The sequence below is a fragment of the Geotrypetes seraphini genome, chromosome 2 (assembly GCF_902459505.1).
Source record: "Geotrypetes seraphini chromosome 2, aGeoSer1.1, whole genome shotgun sequence".
In the NCBI taxonomy this organism is placed as follows: domain Eukaryota; kingdom Metazoa; phylum Chordata; class Amphibia; order Gymnophiona; family Dermophiidae; genus Geotrypetes; species Geotrypetes seraphini.
This window is the reverse complement of record NC_047085.1, coordinates 475,922,331-475,946,826: the sequence shown is the minus strand read 5'-3', so window position 1 is coordinate 475,946,826 and position 24,496 is coordinate 475,922,331. Positions and strand designations below refer to the sequence as shown.

The 24,496-nt window shown below is 41.9% G+C and overlaps 1 protein-coding gene across 3 annotated transcripts in view; it reads right to left on the bottom strand.

Annotated features, from left to right (window-relative positions):
* WDR48 (WD repeat domain 48) overlaps positions 1 to 24,496 on the bottom strand; it is a 160,922-nt gene that overhangs the window by 114,945 nt on the left and 21,481 nt on the right. For all 3 annotated transcript variants that reach the window (XM_033931717.1, XM_033931718.1, XM_033931719.1), the window contains exons 4-7: positions 16,246 to 16,328; positions 15,954 to 16,083; positions 11,694 to 11,782; positions 10,406 to 10,507 (exon numbers count right to left, since the gene is read on the bottom strand). In XM_033931717.1, the coding sequence (XP_033787608.1) occupies positions 10,406 to 10,507; positions 11,694 to 11,782; positions 15,954 to 16,083; positions 16,246 to 16,328 (404 nt within the window). The remainder of the gene's footprint in view (positions 1 to 10,405; positions 10,508 to 11,693; positions 11,783 to 15,953; positions 16,084 to 16,245; positions 16,329 to 24,496) is intronic.

Below are 24,496 nucleotides of genomic sequence, written 5' to 3'. Positions count from 1 at the left end.
TTTACCCAACATGTGGTGGACACCTGGAATGTGCTTCCAGAGGGTGTAATAGAGCAGAGTACGGTACTGGGGTTCAAGAAAGGATTGGACAATTTCCTGCTGGAAAAGGGGATAGAGGGGTATTGATAGAGGATTACTGCACAGCTCCTGGACCTGTTGGGCCGCCGCGTGAGCGGACTGCTGGGTACGATGGACCTCAGGTCTGACCCAGTGGAGGCTTTGCTTATGTTCTTATGTTACATTATATTACAGATTTCTATTCCGCCATTACCTTTCAGTTCAAAGCGGATTACAAAAAGAGTTATGGAAGAAGGGTTACAACGTTAGATCAGAGAAGGTTTCCAAGAGAGGGAAAAGTAGTATCTGGGGTTAGGGAGGGGATGGTAAGAGGGGGGTTAAGCTTTATCATGGTATTAAGCTTTATTAAGGGATTTCTTGAAGAGTATAGTTTTTATTTCCTTTCTGAACATCTTGTAGTCTGGGGTTGTTGTCAATAGGTTGGAGACTTGGTTGTCTATCTTCGCTGCCTGAGTGGCCAGTAGTCCGTTGTATAGTTTTTTCCGTTTTACTTCTTTGATTGGGGGGTGTGTGTTTTTCTATGCCTGGTAGAGGTGGTTTGGATGAGGCGGTCGTTTAGGTAGGATGGACTGTCTCCATTTATAGTTTTAAATAGTATACAGTAGAATTTAAATTGTATTCTTTCCTGGATTGGAAGCCAATGAGAATTGATGAATGCCTCAGTAATGTGATCATGTTTTTTCAATGAATAGACGAGTCTCAGAGCTGTATTCTGAATTGTCTGTAGTTGTTTAATCATTATTGCAGGGCAGGGGAGGTAGAGGATGTTGCAATAGTCTAGGACACTTAGGATTAGAGATTGTACTAGGAGCTGAAATTGTGTTTTTTCGAAGAATTTTCGGACTTGTCTAAGGTTTCTCATAACTGCGAAAGATTTATGTATTGTTTATTTAATTTGTGGTTGCATGGTGCAGCCTCTGTCAATAGTCATACCTAGAAGTTTTAGTGTGGTTTGCAAAGGGTAGTTGATAAGAGTTGATTTCCAAGTTGGTTATGGTTGGGATTTTGTTATTTTCTAGGAGGATGAATTTAGTTTTGTCTGGGTTGAGTTTCAGTTTGTAGTCTTCCATCCAAGTCGTAACTGTAGCTAGAGTTCTGTGTAGTGTGTCTGACATTAAGAGCATTGGTTGGTCGAAAGGAATGCGGATGGTGATGTCATCAGCATAGCTGTAAGAGGATAGGCCTTTTTTGTTCAGGTAAACGCCAAGAGAGGCCGTATGTAGGTTGAAGAGAGTAGGGGACAGTGGGGACCCTTGTGGAACGCCGCAGGGGTTGGACCAAGGTTTGGATTTTTCTTTGTCTGATTTTACTTTGTATGTTCTGGATTTTAAGAAACCTTCAAACCATGAGTATACTTTATCTGAGATGCCTATTGTGTCCAAGATTTGCAGTAGGATGTTATGGTCTACCAGGTCAAATGCCGCCGTCAGGTCCAACTATATGAGCAGCATTTTTTTTCCAATGATGAGGTGTTGTCTTGCTGTGTCGATAAAGGAGCCTAGTAGTGTCTCTGTGCTGAAGTTAGTTCTGAAGCCGGATTGCGTGGGATGGAGTAAGTTATGGTCCTTGAGATAGTTGGTGAGGAATTTGGCTACTAATCCTTCTGTTAGTTTGATATATAGAGGTATTAAGTCTATTGGTCTGTAGTTGGATGAGAGGTCTGTTGGTCCTTTTGGGTCTTTTAAGATTGGGGTGATGATGATTTCGCTGAGGTCATTCGGAAAAAAGCCATCTGTGAGCATGGTTTGTATCCAGTGTAGGAGTAAGATACGGAACTTAGTGCTCGCTAATGACAGGAGATATGGCGGGCAGTGGTTGAGTTTACATGATGCGTGGCTGTACTTATTGTAGAGTTTGTTGAATTCGGTCCAATGTATCTTAGGGAATTGGGACCAAGATCTGTCTGCAGCACAAGATTCATTTTCTGTGGGGAGTATTGTGACTTCGAGTAGGTGGGTTGGGTTACTAATGAGAGTAGCTCTGGTGTTTGTAATTTTATTCTTGAAGTGTTCAGCTAGGAGGGAGGCTGAAGGGGAGGAGTTATTGTTAGTGGTCAAATAGGGTATGGTGTTAGTTAGATCTTTTAATATTTGGAATAGTTTTTTGGTGTCTTGGGTTTCCGTGCCTATTAGGTTGGTGTAATGTTTTTTTTCTCTTTTCTTTTAATAGAAGTTTGTATTGTTTGTTAATTTTTTTCCAGGCGGTTTTCGTGTGATCTTGGTTGGTTTTTCTCCATTTTCTTTCCAGACGTCTACATTGTCTCTTGAGTAGGAGTAATTCTTTGTCGAACCATTGGTCTGATCGTCTGCATGTTCTGGTTTTGGTTCGAAGTGGGGCTTGTTCATCAAGGATGTTGATGCTCAAATAGCCCCAGTGTGAAATGAAGTCTTTGGGGTTATCTTCTTGGATTGTTTCGTCTACTTTTGACCAGAAAATGGCGGGCTCGATGCGTTTGCGTGATGTGTAGGTTACTATTTTGGATATTGGTTTGGATTTGTTTTTGGTCCAGATGATGTTGAAGATGTAAGTGTAGTGGTCTGACCAGAGGAATGGTGACCAGGTTCCATTAGACGTTTGAATTTCTGAAGTAGATGTTTGATGGGTCATGAAGGCTGCAATATCCAGTTGGTGTTCTTTCTCATGAGTAGTTTGTGGGTTTAAAATTTAGAAGGATAGGGCATTGAGGAAAGAAAGTCGATTGTCTACTGGCTTGGATGAATGGTCTTCAAGATGAAGGTTCAGGTCTCCTAGGATAAGATTGTGTGCTGCTGTAAGTGAGTTTTGGTATATGAAGTTTTCAAATTCGGATCTAATCATGGCCCAGTTTCCCGGTATTATATAACAGAGCATGCAGTTTAGTGAGTTTTTCAGTGCGGTGGAAGAGATTTGACATGCTAAAAGGTCCATGTAAGGGGTGGAAGTTTTTTCCAATATGTTTAAGGTTAGGGAGTCTTTGAGTAAGATCGCTAATCCACCTCCTCTTTTTTTCTCTCTGCAGGTCACTGTAATTTTGTATCCTTGAGGGCAGACTTCTGTAATTCTTGGGTCTGTGTCCGATGTTAGCCAGGTTTCTGTGAGGAAGAGGCAGTCTAGGTTTTCGTTTTTTATCCAGGTTTTTATAAGTTCTGTTTTTGGACCTAGGGCTCTGACGTTTAAGTAGGCACAGTTAAGGGTGGTGGTTTCTGTTTGGTGGTTGTGAATCGTTTTAGGGTAGATGAGTGAATTTGGGTTATGGTGCGGTTTGGTCTTAGGTTGTGTTGCTCTTCTTCCCCCATGCTGGTGTTATGGGGTGTTGAACGCTTGTTTGGTGGTTGGAGTTTCTTTCTATTGGAACTCTCCTGTTAGGGTGAAGGGTTTTGATTGCAATTGAGCTAGTGGGAATGTTGGGTAGGTTGTTTGCTTCTACCTTACAGCTGGATATGAGAAGGATTATTAATAGGATAATCTGGGTGTTTGTTTGTGGAATTAGCTTCATTATGGAGGTGGGGCTGCTGGTAGAGGCAGTGTAGTTTCCAGTGGTTAGGTTGTTGGCTGTGTTTAGTGTCTGGGTAGGAGAGTGGGTTGTGGAGGGAGGTGTTGAGGACCGGAAAGAAGGTAAAAGAAACTAAAACCAGCAAAATCAAACTTTTAAACTGTTGGGGAGATCCCGCTGAGCCTTCCAACTGGCTCAGCGGTGCACCGTCGGGAGGGGAGGGGGCGGAGTTATCTCCCATGTCCAGAGTGTGCCTTACTCTGCTCCCGCTCTGCCCCGAGTGCTCCCGATCCGTGGGGGGAGGTGTTGAGGTCCATCGAGAGGTAAAAGAAACTGAAACCGACAAAAACAAACTTTTAAACTGTTGGGGAGATCCCGCTGAGCCTTCCAACTGGCTCAGCGGTGCACTGTTATCTTTATGGTGTCAAGACAACCTCACCAGGAGAGTTTCAGAGGTGACCAGCGCTTTGTAAGAGTTTTGATGATACAGGTGTAGTCTATGTTGTATTTGTGGATCTCTTCAGCTGAAGGCCTAGGAATCTGAGTTTACACATTCAGAATTTGAGATTCCATTGTTTAATGATATCCCCACAAGACAAGTCATTCAGAGGCATAACTTCCATTTTAGAGAGATTCAATTTGTAACACAGGTCACCAACATGGCATTGTCTGAGAGAACCCGAACAGACTTGCCCGTCAACAAGGTCTGGAACGCTAGCAATGCCAGCAGGATGACTCTGATCTCCAGAACATTGATTGACCAAGATGCTTCCTCCGGAGACCAGCTGCCCTGAGCTAAGCGACCGAGACACTGAGCTCCCCAACTGATGAGACTGGCATCTGTGAGAAGAACTGTCCACTGGGGCTGCTTAGTGGATATATTTTTTGTCATGTTTATATTGTAAATTATGTAATCTTTGTCATGTCTCAATTATATTGTGGATGTACTTTGTAACCCATTCTAGGCTCCTTTAGGAGGACGGGCTAAATAATTGAGCAAATAAATAAATAAACTAGTCCTGGGGCCTGCTATCAACACCCAATGATGTAGAGGGAGGTGTAGAACTCCTTAATGCCAGTACACTCCCAGTAGTTGAAGCAATCTGGGCAGCCATCAAAGTTGATGTTTCTGTTGCTGATGTCGATGGACCAGCCTTCAAGTTTTTCCTGCTGGACCCAACACACTTTTTTTGTTTCCTCAACTGCATTTTTAAACAAAGAGTTTAAGAATCAGCCTAGTGGTTAGAGCCTATGCACCTGATGAACTGATTGTGTCGATTTGTTATAGAAACCTCTACCCCCTACACACACCTCTTGAAGACACTGGGAGTCTTCACAGACATTGATAAAATAATTTCAGCCCAATTAATCTCCTCAATTTTGAAAGTAAAAAAGGGCACAACACAAACTGAAGCCACTACTCAGGGCTAAGTGGGCCTAAAGAGCTGCAAAAAAATAAATTAATGGGTCAAAAATAATTATGATTTAACAGGAAAAGTACAAACTAAAATAATTTGAAGAAAAATAAGTAAAAGAAGATAAAACCCTGTACAGGAAGGCACTTGAAAAGTTAAAAGAAAAATATGCTGCGGGAAGATGACAAAGATACATCTTCCTAGCTCTGCGGAAGAGACTAATTGACCTACACTTGTGTGAGAAAACACCCATTCAAGCGCGATGGGACACTGTTAGAACTTTCTTTAGCTAATACACACTGAGCAGCATCCACACCTGGCTCTGCTGGATAATGTCACCCACATGTGAGAATGCAATAGAAGGAATACATCAAAATAATAAAAATTTAGCAAGCACGCTCCCCAGTGTTCTCCCCAGAAATTTTTTCCAGCCGGGTGGCATGAAAAAGTAGCCGGGCGGGGTGGGGAAATTTGGTGGTGGGGAAAATTAAGGGCTCCCTTTACAAAGGTGCGTTAGGGCCTTAACACACGGAAAAGCGTGCGCTAAAATGCCCCGTGTGCTAGCCGCTACCGCCTCCTCTTGAGCAGGTGGTAGTTTTTCAGGTAGCGTGCGCTAATCCGGTGCGTGCGCTAAAAACGCTAGCGTACCTTTGTAAAATGAGCCCTTAAATGTGTACTATTTTTAGAAGTTAATTATTATTGTTTTCCAATGCTCAATATGACTTCCTTTTTTAAGGTTTGACACTTGTGCCAAAATATTTTTACTAAATTTAAGAAGTATCCAATTCTAGAAGTGAATAATTAGATATGCGCCCTCTTTCAAATGTTATAGAGGTTTAAAAAAGGGAAATGCATTAATGAAGTCATTGGGTTCAATGTAGCCATTTATTTCTGCATGAATTTAAACAACTAAGAAAAAAAAGATAAATAAAGCTCATCCAGTCATACAAGAAACGGCTCTACAGAACCTCTAATAATATTTTGATCACTAGGTTCCTTCCTGAGGTCTCACTGAGGATATGAAATAGATGCGATCCCCACTTCCCCATAATTTATGGAGAGGTGTTACTGAGCCTTGAAGGAGACCAGTATGATTGCACTACAGCAAAATAATAAAGTAGCAGATAAAGATCAAAGTGAGAGCTAGGGCAAACTAGTTTAGGCAAAGATGCAGGTAATAATTAGCAATGTATTAAAAAAATATTTTATTTTTTTTTTTGCTTATAATGTCATTTCAAAGCTGCTTGATGTTAATACAACTTTAATTTAATTCTTTTTAGTGTATGTTTGTGTGTGGTGGTGGTGGGACAACGCCTATGCCAACAGTAAAGTTAGAATAGAGTTATTAAATCCAGTGGCATACCTAGTATATATGACAGAAAGTGCTGATCATTTTTTTAAAACCCTCCTCTATATAAAAAAAAAAATATTTTTAGTAATAATCCATGAGTCACACAACAAGGGTGTACCTAGGAAAAGGCAGCATCTTAAACACTGCAGTGAGCACTAGAACACCAGTACATGCATTGTAAAACTAAAGCCAGATCCTGCAGTCAATTGATCCTGTACAGTCGATGCTAACAGAAAGCCATGTCCTTTTCATACACACAGAACACAGATACACCCTCGCCCAATATGGAATAATCACAAACTAAAAATAGAAATATGTAGACAAAAGTTAAACTGAACCAAGAAACCAGACTCTGCATACAATGCAACACCACAGAAACAGTGAAACATGTCCCCTATTACTGTGCAAAATATAAAGACAGTAGATGTAAATTTGAAAAAACTGATACATAACAATCACCACTTTACAAATTAACAAATAGAAATAAAACAAATAATGAGAAATAAGAAAATACCATTTTATTGGACAAATCCATTTTTCAATTAGCTTTCAGAGGCCAAATCTTTCTTCAAGACAGTATGATATACAACTGTTATGGTATCCTGTCCTGACCTGAGGAAAGGGGTTTAGTCCCAAAAAACTACCTTATTTCCATTTCCTATGTATAAACTTTAATCAATACAGTTACAATATTACTTGATTCTACGTAAAGCAACAAATTTTTTTCTACCTTTTGTTGTTTCTGCTTTAATCATCTTCTCTTCGCTCTCTTCTTTCTATTCAGCGTTTGTCCTCACTCCCTTCCATGCAACATCTATCATCTCTCTTTGCCCCTTCCATCCAGCCTCTGCCCTCTCTCTCTCTACCCCTTCCATCTACTGTCCACCCTCTCTCTGACCCTTGCATCCACTGTCCACCCTCTCTCTGACCCTTGCATCCACTGACCACCCTCTCTGCCCTTCCTTTCCTATGACAGTCCATCCCTGGTGTTTCCATCTAGGGCAGGGGTGTCCAACCTTTTGGCTTACCTGGGCCGCATTGGCCGAAAAAAATGTTTCTGGAGCCGCACAAATGTGCGAACACTGCAGCAACACAGAGGAGGGAGCCAGAAAGAAGGTAAACACCCGGGGGTAGCAGAGGAAAACACTCCATCGCCCTCGAATGGGGCCGCACAAAATACTTCACGGGGCCGTAGGTTGGACACCCCTGATCTAGGGCAAGAACATGTACAGGAAAAAGATCCTTAAGGAACAACTTTGTTTGATACCAAAAAAGAGACCCAAGAAAAGTATAATTAGTCACTCGTGTCCCCCAAAACACCACAAAAAAATATGTATTTTGTGCATGTCATGCATAGTGACAACACACAAACCTAGAGGACTGGATAAAACGAGGATCTTGCAGGTCCCATGAACCGCGCGGATCTCTACCTCACATCAGGGGTGGGAAATTTCATGGCGACACTAGGAAATATTTCTTCACCGAGAGAGTGGCTGATCCTTGGAATGAGCTCCCGGTGCAGATGGTCGAGGCAAACAGCGTGCAAGAATTTAAGAGCAAATGGGATGCCCATGTGGGATCCCTTAGAGGGTTAAGCTAAGGAAATCTGTCATCAGGTGTGGGATCCCTAGGATAGTAGACTTGGGGGTGGGTCAGTACTAGGATAGTAGAGTGGGCAGACCTGATGGGCTATGGCCCTTATCTGCCATCATCTTCTATGTTTCTATCCTTAAAAATTTGCTTACTTCAAGGGTGGGCGGGAACCATGAGGTCTGCGGGTGTTAAAGTGCCCTGCAGACCCCATGCCACAGAGAGGTGTGAGGTCTGTGTGATCTGGGCAATCCTTATTTTACCCAGTCCCAGAGCAATTTTTTAAGCTATTTACCCAGATGCTGTTTCCAGAAAAGGAAGGTTTAAATCTATGGGAATACTTATTTTCTTGGATGACTTTTTCAAAGAGAAAGTGCTCAGTGCTCTTAATTTTATGATGGATGTGGTGTACCAGTTATCAAAGAGAAAGCATCCACAAACTTTTCATTGGCCTGAAGTTTTGAAAATAGCCCAGAGAAAACTTGATTTCTGTCCTAGAGCTACAACTCTACCTTTTGCAGGACTTGGAAACAGCAGCCGTGCACATAGCCCCGTTTGCACGATCATTAACTTATACCAACATCTGTGCACAATGCACAGCATGAAAATCCCTGCACTTCAAAATCATACCATCGTAGGAGCTTCAAGTAGCAGCTCTCATCTGATGATTTGCCAAGATTTTTTCCCTGTATTGTAAGGGATAGGATTTTTTTTTTAACACACAAAAAAACCACCTCTCTTCTGAGCTGCACACATTAAGCACTGCAGTTCAAATAGCCCTGGAACCCAGTGAGAAAACTCTCTTTGCTACCCATAGATACATACAACTGATTAATAATGACTTGCCGTCCTGCCTCTTTTGGAGGTCGATGGGCATTTGCTGTGACTTAGGAAAGATCAGAGCAACTGACCCCCTTCCTTCGCCAGGAAATTCAAGTGGTAGAGGCACAACTCGGATTCTGCTCCCTCTCAAAAAAAAATGACGTTACAAACCGAGCAACAATAGCAAGAGACCAAAACTAAACTTTCCCGAGGCAGAAACCCCCCACGTGGTCTTGATCACCCTGCTTGCCGGAACTGAAGAGAACTTGACACTTTTTTTTTCTCCCAGAGGAGTCCCAGACTCACTGCAGCCACATGATCTGACGAGCAGAGGCATTATCAGCAGCTTTGTGGGAGGTGTTGTTTACACTCAAGGCAGCAGGATTATTCTACTTTCTGGAGACAGGGAAACATACCCAATCAGAGGACAGAGCCTGGTTAAAGAAACAGCAAAATAGCTCAGTAACCCTCCCGAGCAAAACTGGAGGCAACCTGAGGACTGCCCTTCAGATCGGCTTCTGATGTGCCATCCCGTACTTATAAATCGGCAGTGATTTGTATTTATTTCACAGGCAGCTGCCTTAGCCCATAGTGAACTCATGCTTCAGGGCTCTAAGCGGGGGGGGGGGGGGGGGGGGGGGGGGGGAGGAGGGGGGATGGCAGATCACGCGGTGGGGCTTCATGAGCGGGGAGAGCAATGCCGGTTCTTGTGGTGTGGGGAGCAGTGTCGCTGGCCTCAGGGGGGGGGGACATATCAAAGCAAGTTTCCATTATTTCCTATGGTGAAACTTGCTTTGATATACGAGTAGTTTGGTTTACGAGCATGCTTTTGGAACAAATTATGCTCGTAAACCAAGGTACCACTGTATATAAAAATTAGTTTAGCTGCTTTTATTGGTTGCCCCATCACGTGCAATTTTGGTAGCAAAGAACTAAAGTTTAGAGTTGAAATAGCAGAGCACAGACTGATTTAGTGTGTTCAACAAATTAAATTCTATCACTTCCTTATGTTACATATCATAACTGGACAATAGACACGTGGCCAAAATGAAATGACTTGGTAAGTGTCAATTGATAAAAGTGTCTACAGTACTAAAAACACACCATAAACAACTGTCAATAAAATAATAGTTTTGCTGATAGCCTCGGATCCAACTCAAAACCTTCAAATACCTATCGTATCATTCCTTCTACTAAAAACTCAACCCTGAGATGTCCTGTCTGTCTGTCCAAATTAGACTGTAAGCTCTTCTGAGCAGAAACATCTATTAAATGTTAAATGTACAGTGTGCTGAATACGCTTTTCAACGCTATAGAAATGATAAATAGTAGTAATTTTAAATACCATTTATCCTGGGAAATCATCACCTCAAGGCTTTCGCTGCAGCAGATGAAAACGAAGCCTGGCTCAGCATGTCAGCAAGAAAAGAGCATTGAACAAGCATATACACACACAGAAGCACAAAGAACCTTCAAGACTCTTGTGCTGACAAGTCCACACAGCAGAATAAAAAAAAACTTTTAATTTACATTGGAAGGGAAAACCTCCAGAATTGGATTAACATGTGTAAACAAGGCAGGACTTCAGATTCCTTCATTATTAAAGCCAAAACAGGAGATAGAACCCTTATGAAAACTGGAAAATGTGGTTTGTTTTCAGTAGACACTTAATAGTACCTGTGTGCCATCTCTGTTCAGCAGCAATGATTTTACATTATCTGTGTGCCCTTTTAGTTTCATCAGTTTTGCACAAGTCCTTGGATCCCATACTCTCAAAACCTACAAAGTTCAAGAGAAGGAACTGTCAAGACTTCCAATCTGTTATTTTTCCTTACAGACATGTTACCTACATAGACTATAAAAATGTGGTGTATCATAACTCTTCCATTTTTATCTTTTTGCTTACATTTAAACCATCTACTTCGATCCCATCAGATCTGAAGCAATTTGCAATAATATATATAATTCTGCAATACAATAAACCATGAAACACTCCTTTGCTAAAAACAACCAAACTCCCCTACCTTCAACTCACTCCCCAATTGCCAATCTTAAAATCCAGCCTATGCCAATCATCTTTCACTGCTCCGCCCCACCCCACATATTCCATCCCACATATATCTCCTACGCTCAAAGGATCTGATTCTATAAATGGCACCTAACGCCTATGTGCCGTTCAGCATGGTTGTCAATCAACTGCTAGATGCTGTTTATAGAATTGCACCTACCAGCACCTAACTCGACTTAGGCACCGATAGGTGTCATAATGTTAGGTGCCAGTATATTAGGCCAGCATTTGCCTGGCTTAATTTACCACTAACACAGGCACCTAAGTCATACCATACCTATTCTCTGCCCCAACCATGCCCATTTTTCAGGTAGGTGTCATTAGGCGCCATGCTGAATTACATGCACAGTTTCAATTAGTGTTAAATTAATTGACGAAGAAGCAGTAGATATAAAGGATTACTACAGAAAGATTAGGTGAAGAGACATATCAGGTTCAAAAAGGGCCAAATCAGACTGAAGATTTCTAAGAAATAAACCCACCCCCAAAGGCCCAATGCATTTTTGTTGTTGACATGATTCCAGCTTCAGCAGCACAGAAAACAGTGAAACATGGAGTTTGGAAGAAGACATTCTCTAATTGCTAACCATCCCACCTACCCCACTGACTCAACCGCATAGATATTCTTCTATTGCGGTATATCAAATGTTGAATAAACTTGTAAACTACCTTCATTTACTGGAGACCTTTTCCCCTCCCTCACTTAAGTCAAAAGCACTCACAATGAAAGCATAGCTACACATACACATATGTATGTGTGTACATTCTTGCCAGGGTGGAAGGAATTCCATAAGTCACGCTCTGCATGTTTTTTTCCACTTTTAATTTTATAGCACTACATAGTACATGTAATTAGCTGCAGAATACAAAGTAAACAAATTTTATTTTGTGTTATACCTTCTCAGTAGATCCAGAAACTATTACTGTTCCCATCTGGTTCATTGCAAGACTGTAGATAGAGTCTTTGTTCCCACTTAAGGAGGATGCTATGATAAAATTATAAAGATAATAGTAGAAGATAATAGACATAAGAAAATGTGCTGACAGGGAAAATATGAAAAAGAAAAAAAAAACAACAGTATATAATCAGTGTATCTCAAAATACCAACATGCCCTATTCTTGGCACTCTCTATCTCCATGTGAGTTAATTGCTCTCCCTTCTTTCATAACCAAAAGCTATTTATCTGTTGAAATAAAAAAAAATATACAAGTGTATCTACGCAGCAATGGCCTAGGACTGGAAATTTTGAGGCTTATCTAACTGCATAGTGAAGCTCACCCTGAGATTTATTAGTTGTTCAAGTCTGCCCCTTCATGCTTCATGAAATTCTGCCAGAGACTTGTGACCTGGACTGGCTACTATTGGAAAGAGGATTCTGGTTTAGATAGACCCCTGGTCTAACCTAATATATGTCTATAAGAACATACATAAGAGTTGTTATAAGACACCGCTATAAATAAAGGCTCACCAGAGGCAATGAACCTACTAAGTAGTAGATTTAAAACTAACTAGAGAAAATATTTTTTCACTCAATGTGTAATTAAACTCTGGAATCCATTGCCAGAGAATACTGTGAAATCAGTCACCTTATAAGGGTTTAAAAACGGTTTGGATAATTTCCTAAAACAAAAGCCCATAAGCCACTATTAAGATGGACTTGGAGAAATCCACTGCTTATTCCTAGGATAAGCAGCATAAAATCTGTTTTACTGTTTGGGATCTTGCCAGGTACTTGTGACCTGGGTTGGCCACTGTTGAAAACAGGATATTGGGCTTGATGGACCTTTGGTCTGTCCCAGTATGGAAACTCATATGTTCTTATGTAGGATGCTACTGAGGCAGAGTCAACTGCAGAAAAAGGGCATCACAGGAATTTACACATTTTTATAATTTTATTCATTTTAGATAAAATTATTTTATATATCAAACTTTGGAGTTGGCATTTAAATATATTCCATGCATTTTATTCAATTATTGTATAATTTTAGTCATATTTTAGATTTCGTACATTCATTTACTGTTTGTATATTTTTAGTACTGTATGTGAACCGCCTAGAACTATGTGGTAGGGCGGTATATAAAAATAAAATAATAATAATAATAATTATTATTATATAGTCATTGCAACCATTTACACAGCATGCAGTGCTGAATACATTACATTTATTAATTTTTATTCCACCTAGACCTTACAGTACTAAGGGCTCTTTTTACTAAGGTGCGCTAGCAGTTTTAGCGCACGCACAAGATTAGTGTGCGCTAGTCGAAAAATTACCACCTGCTTAAAAGGAGGTGGTAACAGCTAGCGCGCGGGGCAATTTAGCGCGCGCTATTCCGCGCGTTAAGACCCTAATGCACCTTTGTAAAAGGAGCCCTAAGTGGATTACAATAAGAGAAACTGGTCATTTCCAGGAAAAAATTTAAGTTGAGCATATTTATTTTTATTTTTTTATTTTAAAAATTTCTATACCATTTTATATCAAAATGATTTACAAAATAGTTACATACATAAAATCTTAAAACAAACTAAGACAAGTAGAAACAGAAAGATTCAATTCTTACAACAGTAAGTTCAATATTCAGAGAAATGCATCCATAAATAATTGTGTTTTTAGCAATTTTCTGAATGAACTCCTATCACTGCATTTCCGAATTTGTCCTACAAGGGCATTCCACAATTTTACTGCTGCACATGAAAAAGTCTTTGTATTGGTTTCAGCATATTTTGGGTTAACATTTGCTTTCAACAATGCAGAATTTTCAGAATGCAATTATCTTGTTGGTTGATAACTAGACATCTTGCTCTAAAAAAATTCCGGGATTGTGCCATATAAAAATTAGTGACAAATCATAATTGCTTTGCTTTGACTCTAAATAAAACTGGCAAACAATGCAATTGTCAAAGATATGGTGTAATGTGGTCATATCTTGATGTTCCTGTTATCAATGTAGCCGTGGCATTCTGTACAACTTGCAATGCCCTGCACCGGTTTTTGGTTATTCCCAGGTACAGGACATTGCAGCAGTTCAGCCATGATAAGATCATTGCCTGTACAATAGCACGAAAGTCAGATGGGGAAAGCACTGATTTCACACGATACAATAAATGTATCTGGGCGAAACATACTTGTATTGTCTTTGCCACTTGACAATTCAATGTTAACCCAGGGTCCAATCTTACCCCCAGAATTGTTATTGACTCCCTCACTTGCAATACCTCGCCTTTCACTTTTAATTCTTTTTGGCCATCTATCCCAGTCAGATTGCCCCACAAACATTACCTCCGTCTTCTCTACATTCAACCTCAGATCTTGCCTTTCCATCCAACTAGTAATTTCACTCATATAATTACTCATTAGTTTTTCTAATTCATCACCCCATGGGAAGAAAAAGATAATATCGTCCGCATATATTCAATATTCTACCCCTAGAGTTTGAAACAACTGACCTATTGTAGCCATATAAATGTTAAATAATAGTGCAGAGAGTACCGATCCCTATGGAACTCCATTCTTCACCGGGAATTTACTTGAGATCTTATTCTTATTCCTTACTTGAAAAAAATCTGTCCGTCAAGTACGAAATAAACCATTTAAGGACAGTACTTCCCACCCCTAGATCTTGTAACCTGAACAATATTTTCTGAAGGTCTACAGAGTCAAAAGTTCCTGATATATCTAATGATATTAAACAGTAAGTTACATGTTGATCCAATCCCAATTGTAGGGTATCTAGCAGTGAAGTCAATAATAATTCTACACTGTGGGCTTTGCGGAAACCAAACCACATCCTAACATATTTAGTGAATAACAAAAATTTTAGCTCCCTATGAAAAATTTGATAGTCAGACATGTTACTTAGGCAGAGGTGATATTCAGCTGCTATGCATATATACACTGTAGTTGTGCAGTTTAAGTTAGGACAGATTTTCAGCATAGCCTGAATTAATCTGCATATGAGGTAACTATGCAGATAGTGGCTACATATTGCTAATCAACTGCAGTGTTAATTGGCAGGTGCATGCTGATGTCTGTATAATGTTACTGAAAATTGGTCCTCAGGACACTTACCGTATTTTCTCGCATATAACGCGCGCGTTATACGTGGTTTTTACAAACCGCGCATACCCTTGCGCGTTATACGTGTGAGCGCGTTGTACAAATTTTTTTTTACATAGTTTCCCCCCCCCCTGACACCCGATTCATCACCCGGAAGGAGCGCTCGCACTCCCACCCCGAAGGACCGCTCGCACCCCCACAGCCTCCCCCCTCCCCCATGGAGAAGCTGTCTACCTTGTTTCCAGATGCCAGCCCAGCTGCTTCCTCTGCCGGCGGTCCTGCCCCTTCTCAGAGCTCTGTGCTGCGCTGCTTCCTCTTCAGGCGGTCCCGCCCTTTCTCTGATGTCAGAGAAAGGGTGGGACCGCCGGAAGAAAAAGCAGCGCAGCAGGGCTCAGAGAAGGGACGGGACCGCCGGCAGAGGAAACAGCTGGGCTCGCTGGCATCCGGAAAAAAAACACACGGTGAGCTGTTTTGTGCATCGGGTCAGCAAATTCAATCGTCGCTAAAATAATCAAAACTGGTTTTGCGACCATTGCTGACTTTAGTGCATCTAGCTCTTAGTGGTCTTTACACTCCAAGATTAGCTGATTAAATTACAGCATTTAGTGGACTTGGAAAAGTAAACTGATAAACATCATGACTGCTACGACTCTACTCAGGAAATATGGACTAAATTAGCATTGATTTTACGACACTGAGATGGAGGAAAGAACCTATATACTGGTGTGAGGGGAGTTTGATATTAAATTGTTACATATAGTTGAATATGTAATTGTTTAAGATTCTGTACTCAGGTAAGTCATGAGGCGGGGAGGGGGGGTTATAGATAAGGCAAAGGGGCATTTTCTATACTGTTATTTTGATGTGCCCCTGAATTGTCTTGGGTTTATGATAAAAGGGAAACATTTATTCAATAAAAATGTATTGATGCAAAAAACCCCCCACAAAAAGCCCATCAACCCAAACATAAATAAAATACTTTATATAATTTTATTGTAATTTGTTTGGTACCTATGGTCTGGAGGCAAAACATAAAATGAATATATCTAATCAAATAGTCACACAATGCAGTTTGTTGTTTTCTGTTCTGCACTTACTTGTGACAGTGTTATTTGAGGCAGTCAGTGCTGTTAGAGTATTTACATCCCAGAGGAATATCTGTCTATCCAGCCCTGCAGATGCTACTAGTTCCTTGTCTTTTGCATAGGCTAAGGCTTTCACATAATCCTATAATACAAACCACAGATATCATCAACATTAAAATATAAATAAGCGTTGTATGAAATTACTCCAGACATTTTACATTGCATTTTGCATAATAAAAATGTTCACATTGAAACAGATATTATACAGTATGAAATCAAAACCATTGCATTGTCTATAAAGTACCTTGTGTGTCCTTAATGTTGACATGCAAAATCCCTTATGTGCATTCCATACTTTAACAGTAGTATCCGAAGAAGCGGATATTACTAAAATGAAAAGACAAAAATAAAAGGCTTAAAACAAATGTTCTTTATACGTTTTATAATAAATGTTTAGCAAAGATATAATTCTAAACTATGAGTCCTGAAAGACTTGAAATTTGGTTACAAATCACTTCAGCAGCAATATTACAATACGGAACATCAAGAATTTGTACCACAAAGGGACTCTTTTATTAAAGGGTGGTAAACTTTTGCACCTACAAGTACAATGCAGTTAAGTGCCAAAATTACCATTCTTAGCATGTTCTCATAAAATTACCACACAGAAAAAGCTCTTCAATGCATACTGCCCTGTTTTAACTGATTAGGTTAGAATTATCAATAACAATACAATACTTGTTAACTGCATCATCTCAATATGTTTACATAATACAAAAAAATAGCAATTACAGTATAAGCTCAATAAGAATTACACAAAACAAAATATAAAGCATATCAATTACAGCATTCAATTTGGCCTAAACATATCTATCAACCAAGTTTTCAGTCTTTTTTGAAAAGAAAAATAGTTTGATTCTAACCTAAAAAATAAAAAGAAGGTAATGAATTCCATAAAGGGCCCACAGAAGTGTAGCGTACAGTAGACTCTCAATTATCCAGCACTCATGGGGATTGGTAGATGCTGGATAAATGTAGTTTCTGATTGCTAGAGAGTTACTATTAAAAACAGCTTTGCCTCCCTTCCCACCTCACCTTTCTGGTTCGAGTCACTCAGTCTTCCACTCTCTATCATCCCCCACCCCCACTTGTAGGTCCAGCATTTGCTCCTCCCTTCCCATCCTCCTTTCTGGTCTGGGTCACTTTCTCTTCCCCATTCACTTCGCCCCTTCCCCCCACTTATGGGTCCAGCATCCATCCATCTCCTCCTCCCTTCACCCTATAGGTCCAGCACCCATGTCCCTTCCGCCCCTCACACACACTTTTGGTCCACCTCCCCTCCATGTGGGTAGAGCCAGTATCTCTTAACTGCAGCTCTCCCAAAGCAGCAATGGCAACTGGTCAGCAGAGGCAACGCTGTAAACAAGCTGCTTAATGTTAGCTAAGGCAGGGTCTTTCCTCTGCTGTAGCTGGCTGCAAGCAGCCTGTTTACAGTGCTGCCTCTGCTGACCAGCTGCTGCTTCAGGGACTGGAGAAAAAAGGGGGTTTGTTGGGTTAGGACTGGCTACCACTGCTTCTTTGAGGGCTGGAGAGAGGACGATTTTTTTTTTGTACCTGTTAACTGGGTTTCTACTGATGAAAAATCTGTATAATGGAAATCATTGCAATTTAAAGAAAATTGCTTCTGTAATTGAAGAGAGGAATGTGAATGTGGTACCTTTATTAGACCGAGTAATAATTCTGAATTTAATCCATAAAAGTTCTGATAAACTAAACAGGTTGCTTTAAATAAAATATGCTTACAAACTAGAAACCAGTGTAGTCTAGCTAATACAAGAGAAACACTCTCAAGTTTCCTCTGACTAACCTATTGTCATTTCCCTACTCTACCTTAAGAATTAGGAACATAAGAATTGCCATATTGGGACAGATCGAAGGTCCATCAAGTCCAGCATCCTGTCTCCAACATTGGCCAACCCAGGTCTCAAGTACTTAGCTAGATTCCAAGTAGTAAAACAGATTTTATGCTGCTTATCCTAGAAATAAGAAGTGGATTTCTCCAGGCCATGTATTTTGGTTTTATTTTTATCCCTATTTTATCACTTGTAAATTGCTTCTAAATATTTTGATTATTGGTGAATTGTTTATTACCTTCTGCAAGGAAGCAAAAGTGCATCTGTACTACTTACATCAGTGAAACCATGTGTTATGTTACTGCACTCACTAACTGCAATGCGCAGTTTCTACCTGAAAAGACAAGGTGAGTTCCGGAAACCTGCAACGACCACAATGCCAGGTGCGGAAACCCTGAGAGAATATATAACCTATCTTCATGGGGAAAACATTTTTAAACTCACCAGAGACTTTTCCGTTCTATGGAAAAAGAGACCAACTGACCTTTCCACTAAAATTCAAATTGGTGACCAATGGACTGCCCTGTTCCAGATGCTGCTTAGGAAGGAATTCTCTGAGCTGAATAGTGTCCAGGATAGCCCCCAATGAACTGTAGATTCTGAGAGGGCTGAAAGTGGGATTTGGAAAGTTGATTTCGAATCCCAAGCTTTGTAGGAACCATGTAGTCCGTTGGGTCTCAACAATAACCCCCTGCAATGTTGAATCTTTGATGAGCCAGTCGTCCAGGTAGGAGAACATCTGAAGACCATGGTTCCTTAGAGCTGCTGATACCACCACTAGGCACTTGGTGAACACTCTGGGAGATGATGCCAGGCCGAAGGGTAGCACTCTGTATTGAAAATGCAGATTCCCCACCCAAAATCTGAGGTACTGACCGGAAGCTGGATGAATGGAAATGTGGGTGTAAGCCTCTTTGAGATCTAGAGAACATAACCAATCGTTCTGATCTAGAAGGGGATAAAGGGATACCAGGGACAACATACAAAATTTTTATTTGACCACAAATTTGCTGAGAGCCCTGAGATCCAGTATGGGCCACAGGTTGCCCTTCTTCTTCGGAACTAGGAATTAACGGGAATAAAAACCCCTACTCTGCTTTCCAAGGGAACTTCCTCGATGGCACGGAGACGAAGCAGAGCTTGAGCTTCCTGAAGAAAAAGGGCGGTCTGGGATGGATTGGAAGGATACTCTCTTGGAGGAAGCTCTGGTGGAATCTGAGCAAAATGAAGAAAGTATCCTTCCCTGATTATTGACAGCACCCAGAGGTCAGATGTAATGGACTCCCATCGATGGTAAAAATGATGGCAACGACCTCCTATGGGGAGAGAAGAGGACAGAGGCAGAACGATGGAGGTTATGCTCTGTTTGACAGTCAAAAAGGCTGAGAAGCCTTGGGTGTAGCAGAAGGCTGAGGTTTCTGTTGCTTCTGCTGTTGTTGTTTCTTGGGGGGTGCTCGAGTGTAAGGAGCTGCCCTTAGAGGATAACACCTCTGATAGGATGGAAGAGGTCGAGAAGGCTTTGCAGGAGCTGGCTTAGGCTTTGGTCTGATGATGGAAGCAAAAGATTTCTCATGCTGAGACAACTTCTTGGTGGCGGCCTCTATCGATTCATCAAAGAGGTCATTGTCCTCACAAGGAATATTAGCCAAATGATCCTGAAGATTGGGATCCATATCGATGGTGCGAAGCCAAGCCAGACGGCGCATTGCTACCAAGAATGCAGTGACCTTCGAGGAAAGTTCAAAGACATCATAAGATGACTGAAGAAGGTGCAACCTGAGTTGTGCCAAAGTGGTAATGACTTGCTGAAACTCTAAAAGCCTGTGTTGACCAAGGTCTTTAGAAAAACCAGGGAGTATATCAATAAAATACTTGAAATACGTAGTAAAGATAAAATTATAATTTAAAACCCTGGAGGCTATCATCGAATTTTGATAAAGACGATGGCCAAACATGTCCATGGTCCTGCCCTCTCTGCCAGGAGGTACGGTAGCATAGACCCTGGAAGGATGACTCCTCTTCAAGGAAGATTACACAAGAAGGGATTGACGAGATAGTTGGGAGTTTTCAAAGTCCTTGCAATGTAGAGTGCTATACCTCGATTCCAACTTGCCTGGAACAGCAGGGATAGCATAAGGAGTCTCCAGGTTTCATTTGAAAGTTTGAGACAGAAGCCTGTTAAGAGGAAGTTTGAGAGACTCTGCAGGAGGCCGTGGCATACTCATTTACTCTAAATACTCCTTTGAGTACTTAGAACCAGCGTCCAATTTAAGATCCAGGTCCTCAGCTATTTGATGGAGGAAGGAGGAAAAGGACAATTGAACCACCAGAGAATGGCCTTGAGAGGGACTCGATGACCTCGAGGCGCCTCGAGTGGAGAATGAAGGTGAGGCCTCTCTGGAGTATTGGTATCTCAGCGAATAGACAGACGGGTCGAGGCATTGGAATCATCTGAGCCCTCAGGTTCTGCTATCGGTGTCCTTGATCGAGGAGTTGGAGTCTTTGAAGAGCTGGAAGGCCTGGATGAGGAAGGCTTCTCTCTGGAAGAGGACCTGCACTTCGATGAGGGCCTTGACTGGCGACAAGAGTGCTGCCTGGAAGCAGGTCTCGTGTGAGGTTGAGGAGACTTCGCCCTGTGCCTCGAAACGGGCAATGCCTTTAGTGAGGGTATAGGGCTAGAAGCTGTAGATCGAAACCCCATAGACTCAGTGGTTTGGATCGAGGAATCTCGAAGCACTTCCAAAGACTTGGCTCCTTGCATAGAGTCTACTTCATCTATTAAATTTTCAACACTCTCATAATTCTCATCTTCTACATTAGGGCATCTCATAACATCACGCACAATTACCGTCCATGTTCTTTCCCTTCCCACTATATCATTTCTTCTAATATTATGTAACTTTTCCCCTCCTCCCCATTCATCCTCACGGTCGTGTTTGTCTGTATATGTTTAATATGTTTTCCCTATATTCTTTAATACACTATTAACTAGTTCTTATTCTTCTATTTTAAATTTTTATTGTTAACCGGTCAGATATTTGCTTTATGATCGGGATATGAAAAACTAATAAACTTGAAACTTGAGTGTGAAGATTCCAGACCAGACACTTGCAAAGACTCGACTCCTTGCATAGAGTGTGTAGATTCAGCTCGAGGAACAAGCAAGGACTCGACATATTGTGAGACTGCTGAGTGCCCAGGCTGGACAGCAGGATACAGAGTCGAGGCAGGACTATATTTGCTCAGTAACTGAACAAATTCCTGCTCTAAAATGGTCTGGATGGTAGCCTGCAATTGTGGATCCAAGTCTGAACCTGTACCACTTGCTGAGGCTAAAGATTCCGAGGTGGCAGAGAAAGCATGCTTCAACTTGGAGGAATGATGCTTGGGTAGCTTGAGGACCACCGCTGGAACCGTCAGCTGAGGTATCTGACCTGAGGGAAGCTCAGGAGAAGACTTGGCAGATTTACTTGAGGTCGAGGACGTTCCAAACGAGAAAGGTCTGATGAGACTCGAGGTCGGAGTTGTGGAGGCAGGAGGACATCCCGCAGCAGGCCTGACCGAGTCAGAGGTCGAGGGTGTAGCAGGGGTTTCCATACTAAAAATCTTCTCCACTTGAACTCGACGACATTTGAGGGCTCGAGGTTGAAGGGTAGCACAGCGAATGCACGACTCCGGGCAATGGTCAGGCCCCAGGCACTGAAGACACCAGCGGTGTAGGTCAGTGAGGGAGATCGCACACTGGTACTGGCTACACGTCTTGAAGCCCATGATCACCCGGGACATAGAAGGAAAGATAACCACCGCAAAGTCGAAACCTGCAGGCTGAAGGCATGCGGCAGGTCCTGCCAGTCGATGAAAAAACACCGCGACACGGTAATAAGAAAAAGAAAACACGAGCCGCGGTGAGAGAAGACACGAAGCAAACTAAGTTCAGCACAGAGCATCAAAGACGGACTTCTCGGCTCCGCGAAAAACTGAGAACACACACCCTGTGCTAGGCGGGAAGGTACTCGCGCATGCGCGGTGCGGCAGATTTGAAACTTCTGAAGTTTTCTACAAGCAAGTCTGCCTGCATCCGGGCTCCGTGGATGACGTCACCCACATGCGAGAATAGGTTGCCTGGGATAAAATAGGGATATGCAAGTAAGCTCTTGTCAGATCCAAAGATGCTAGATATTCTCCCGAAGCATCCAAGACAATAACTCATCTCAACCTCTCCATTTGGAACTTGGGCACTTTTAAAGCTGCATTGACTGACTTGAGATTCAGAATCGGTCTCCAGTTGTTTGAATTATTCTTTGGCACGATGAAGTATTTAGAATATTTGCCTGAGCCCGATTCAGCCTCTGGGACTTCTTCCACTGCCCGAATTTGTAGCAGTCATTGCACAGTTGCTCATACCCTGGCTGCTTTCTCTGGCCTCCCTGCCAGGGACTCTATGAAATAAATCTCAAGGCAGCTAAAAAAATTCAAGCTTGCACCTCTCTCAAATGATGTCCAGCACCCACTAGTCTCTGCAAATCCATTCCCAAGCCTCCTGATACTCTACCCACCTATATAAGGAAGATCGGAGAGGGATTTGGCATCATTTGGACTTCTTGGAATAGGATACCGAATGGGCAACTGATGAGGGGTTTTGTCCAGAGGCACCAAACCTCTGCCTAGTCCCTTGAAATGACCTCTGTGAAGAGAAGTTTGATGAAGACTGAAGAGGCCAACTGTAGCCTGTAAAGAAGCCACAACTTGACCCTCAAGACACGTGTGGCTTGCTATCCTGGAGAGACTTAGAACGCCTGTCCATTACACTAGTCATAAAGGTTGTCTAGCCCTTTACCAACAAGCATCTGTCCTTTGTAGGGCAGTTTGTTCAATGTGGCTTTAGAAGCCAAATCTCCTGCCCACTGTCTGATCCAAAAGCATCCTGTGGGTGGAAACAGAGTAAGCTGTCACTTAACTCATGACTCTAAAACATGTCATACATCTGTGTTGGGGAAACTGAGTTGTGGATTTATCGTACATTCATGATTATTTTGGATTTTAAATGGTGGTTTTTGCTTTTTGTTTTTGATTTTCACTATGGACTAATTTGGGGAATTAGTTCTGCCAGCTGGTTGAAGTCTTCATCATTTGATACAACATCCGTGCTCTCTGCTGAGTGAATTGTGGGAATCTACAAGATTTGAGATAAGTGTGTTTCTACTTATATTTTTTAGATCTTCTTGTAGACACATTACACCAGTGATATCTTGGACAATGGAGGCAGGTAGGGCAGGAGGGATTCCGGAAGACTGGAAAGTGGCGAATGTCACGCTGATCTTCAAGAAAGGTTCGAGGGGAGATACGGAAACTACAGACCGGTGAGTCTGACCTCGCTACCGGGAAAGATGGTAGAGGCGCTGATAAAGGACCGCTTCATTGATCACCTCGACAGACACAAACTGATGAGGACCAGCCAGCATGGTTTCAGCAAAGAAAGATCTTGCTTGATGAACTTGCTGCACTTTGAGGAAGTAAACAGGCAGATAGACAAGGAAGACCCGGTCGACATTGTATATCTGGATTTCAGAAGGCGTTCGACAAGGTCTTGCATGAATGACTACTTTGAAAAATTGCGAGCCATGGAATTGAGGGTGAAATACTCACATGGATTAAAAACTGGTTGGCAGATAGGAAACAGAGAGTGGGGGGTAACTGGACATGCGGACTGAAAAAGCATCACAAGTGGAGTGCCACAGGGTTTGGTGCTTGGACATGTGCTCATCAACATATTTATAAACAACCTGGAAATTGGTATGATGAGCGAGGTGATTAAATTTGTGGACGATACGAAGTTATTCAGAGTAGTGAAGATGCAGAAGGATTGCGAAGACCTGCAACGTGACATAAACATGCTCGAGAAATGGGCCATGACATGGAAAATGAGGTTTAACATGGATAAGTGTAAGGTGATGCATGTCGGTAACAAAAATCTTATACACGAATACAGGATGTCCAGTGCAATACTCGGAGAGACCCCCCCCAGGAAAGAGACTTGGGAGTACTGGTCGACAAGTCAATGAAGCCGTCTGCGCAATGCGTGGCGGCAGCGAAATGGGCAAACCGAATGCTAGGAATGATTAAGGGGATCACGAACAGATCGGAGAAGGTTATCATGCCGCTGTACCGGGCCATGGTACGCCCCCACCTGGAATACTGCGTCCAGCACTGGTCGTCGAACATGAAGGACACGGTACAACTCGAGAGGGTCCAGCGAAGAGCGGCTAAAATGGTTAGGGGGCTGGAGGAGTTGCCGCACAGTGAGAGATTAGAGAAACTGGGCCTCTTCTTCCTTGAAAAGAGGAGGCTGAGAGGGGGCATGATCGAAACATTCAAGATAATAAAGGGAATAGACTTAGTAGATAAAGACAGGTTGTTCACCCTCTCCAAGGTAGAGAGAACGAGACAGCACTCTCTAAAGTTAAAAAGGGATAGATTCTGTACAAAAATAAGGAAGTTCTTCTTCAACCAGAGAGTGGTAGAAAACTAGAACGCTCTTCAGGAAGCTGTTCTAGGGGAAAACACCCTCCAAGTATTCACAACAATGTTAGACAACATCCAAGATGGCTGCTACTGTCATCTGACTGCTGTGAGGTACGCCGT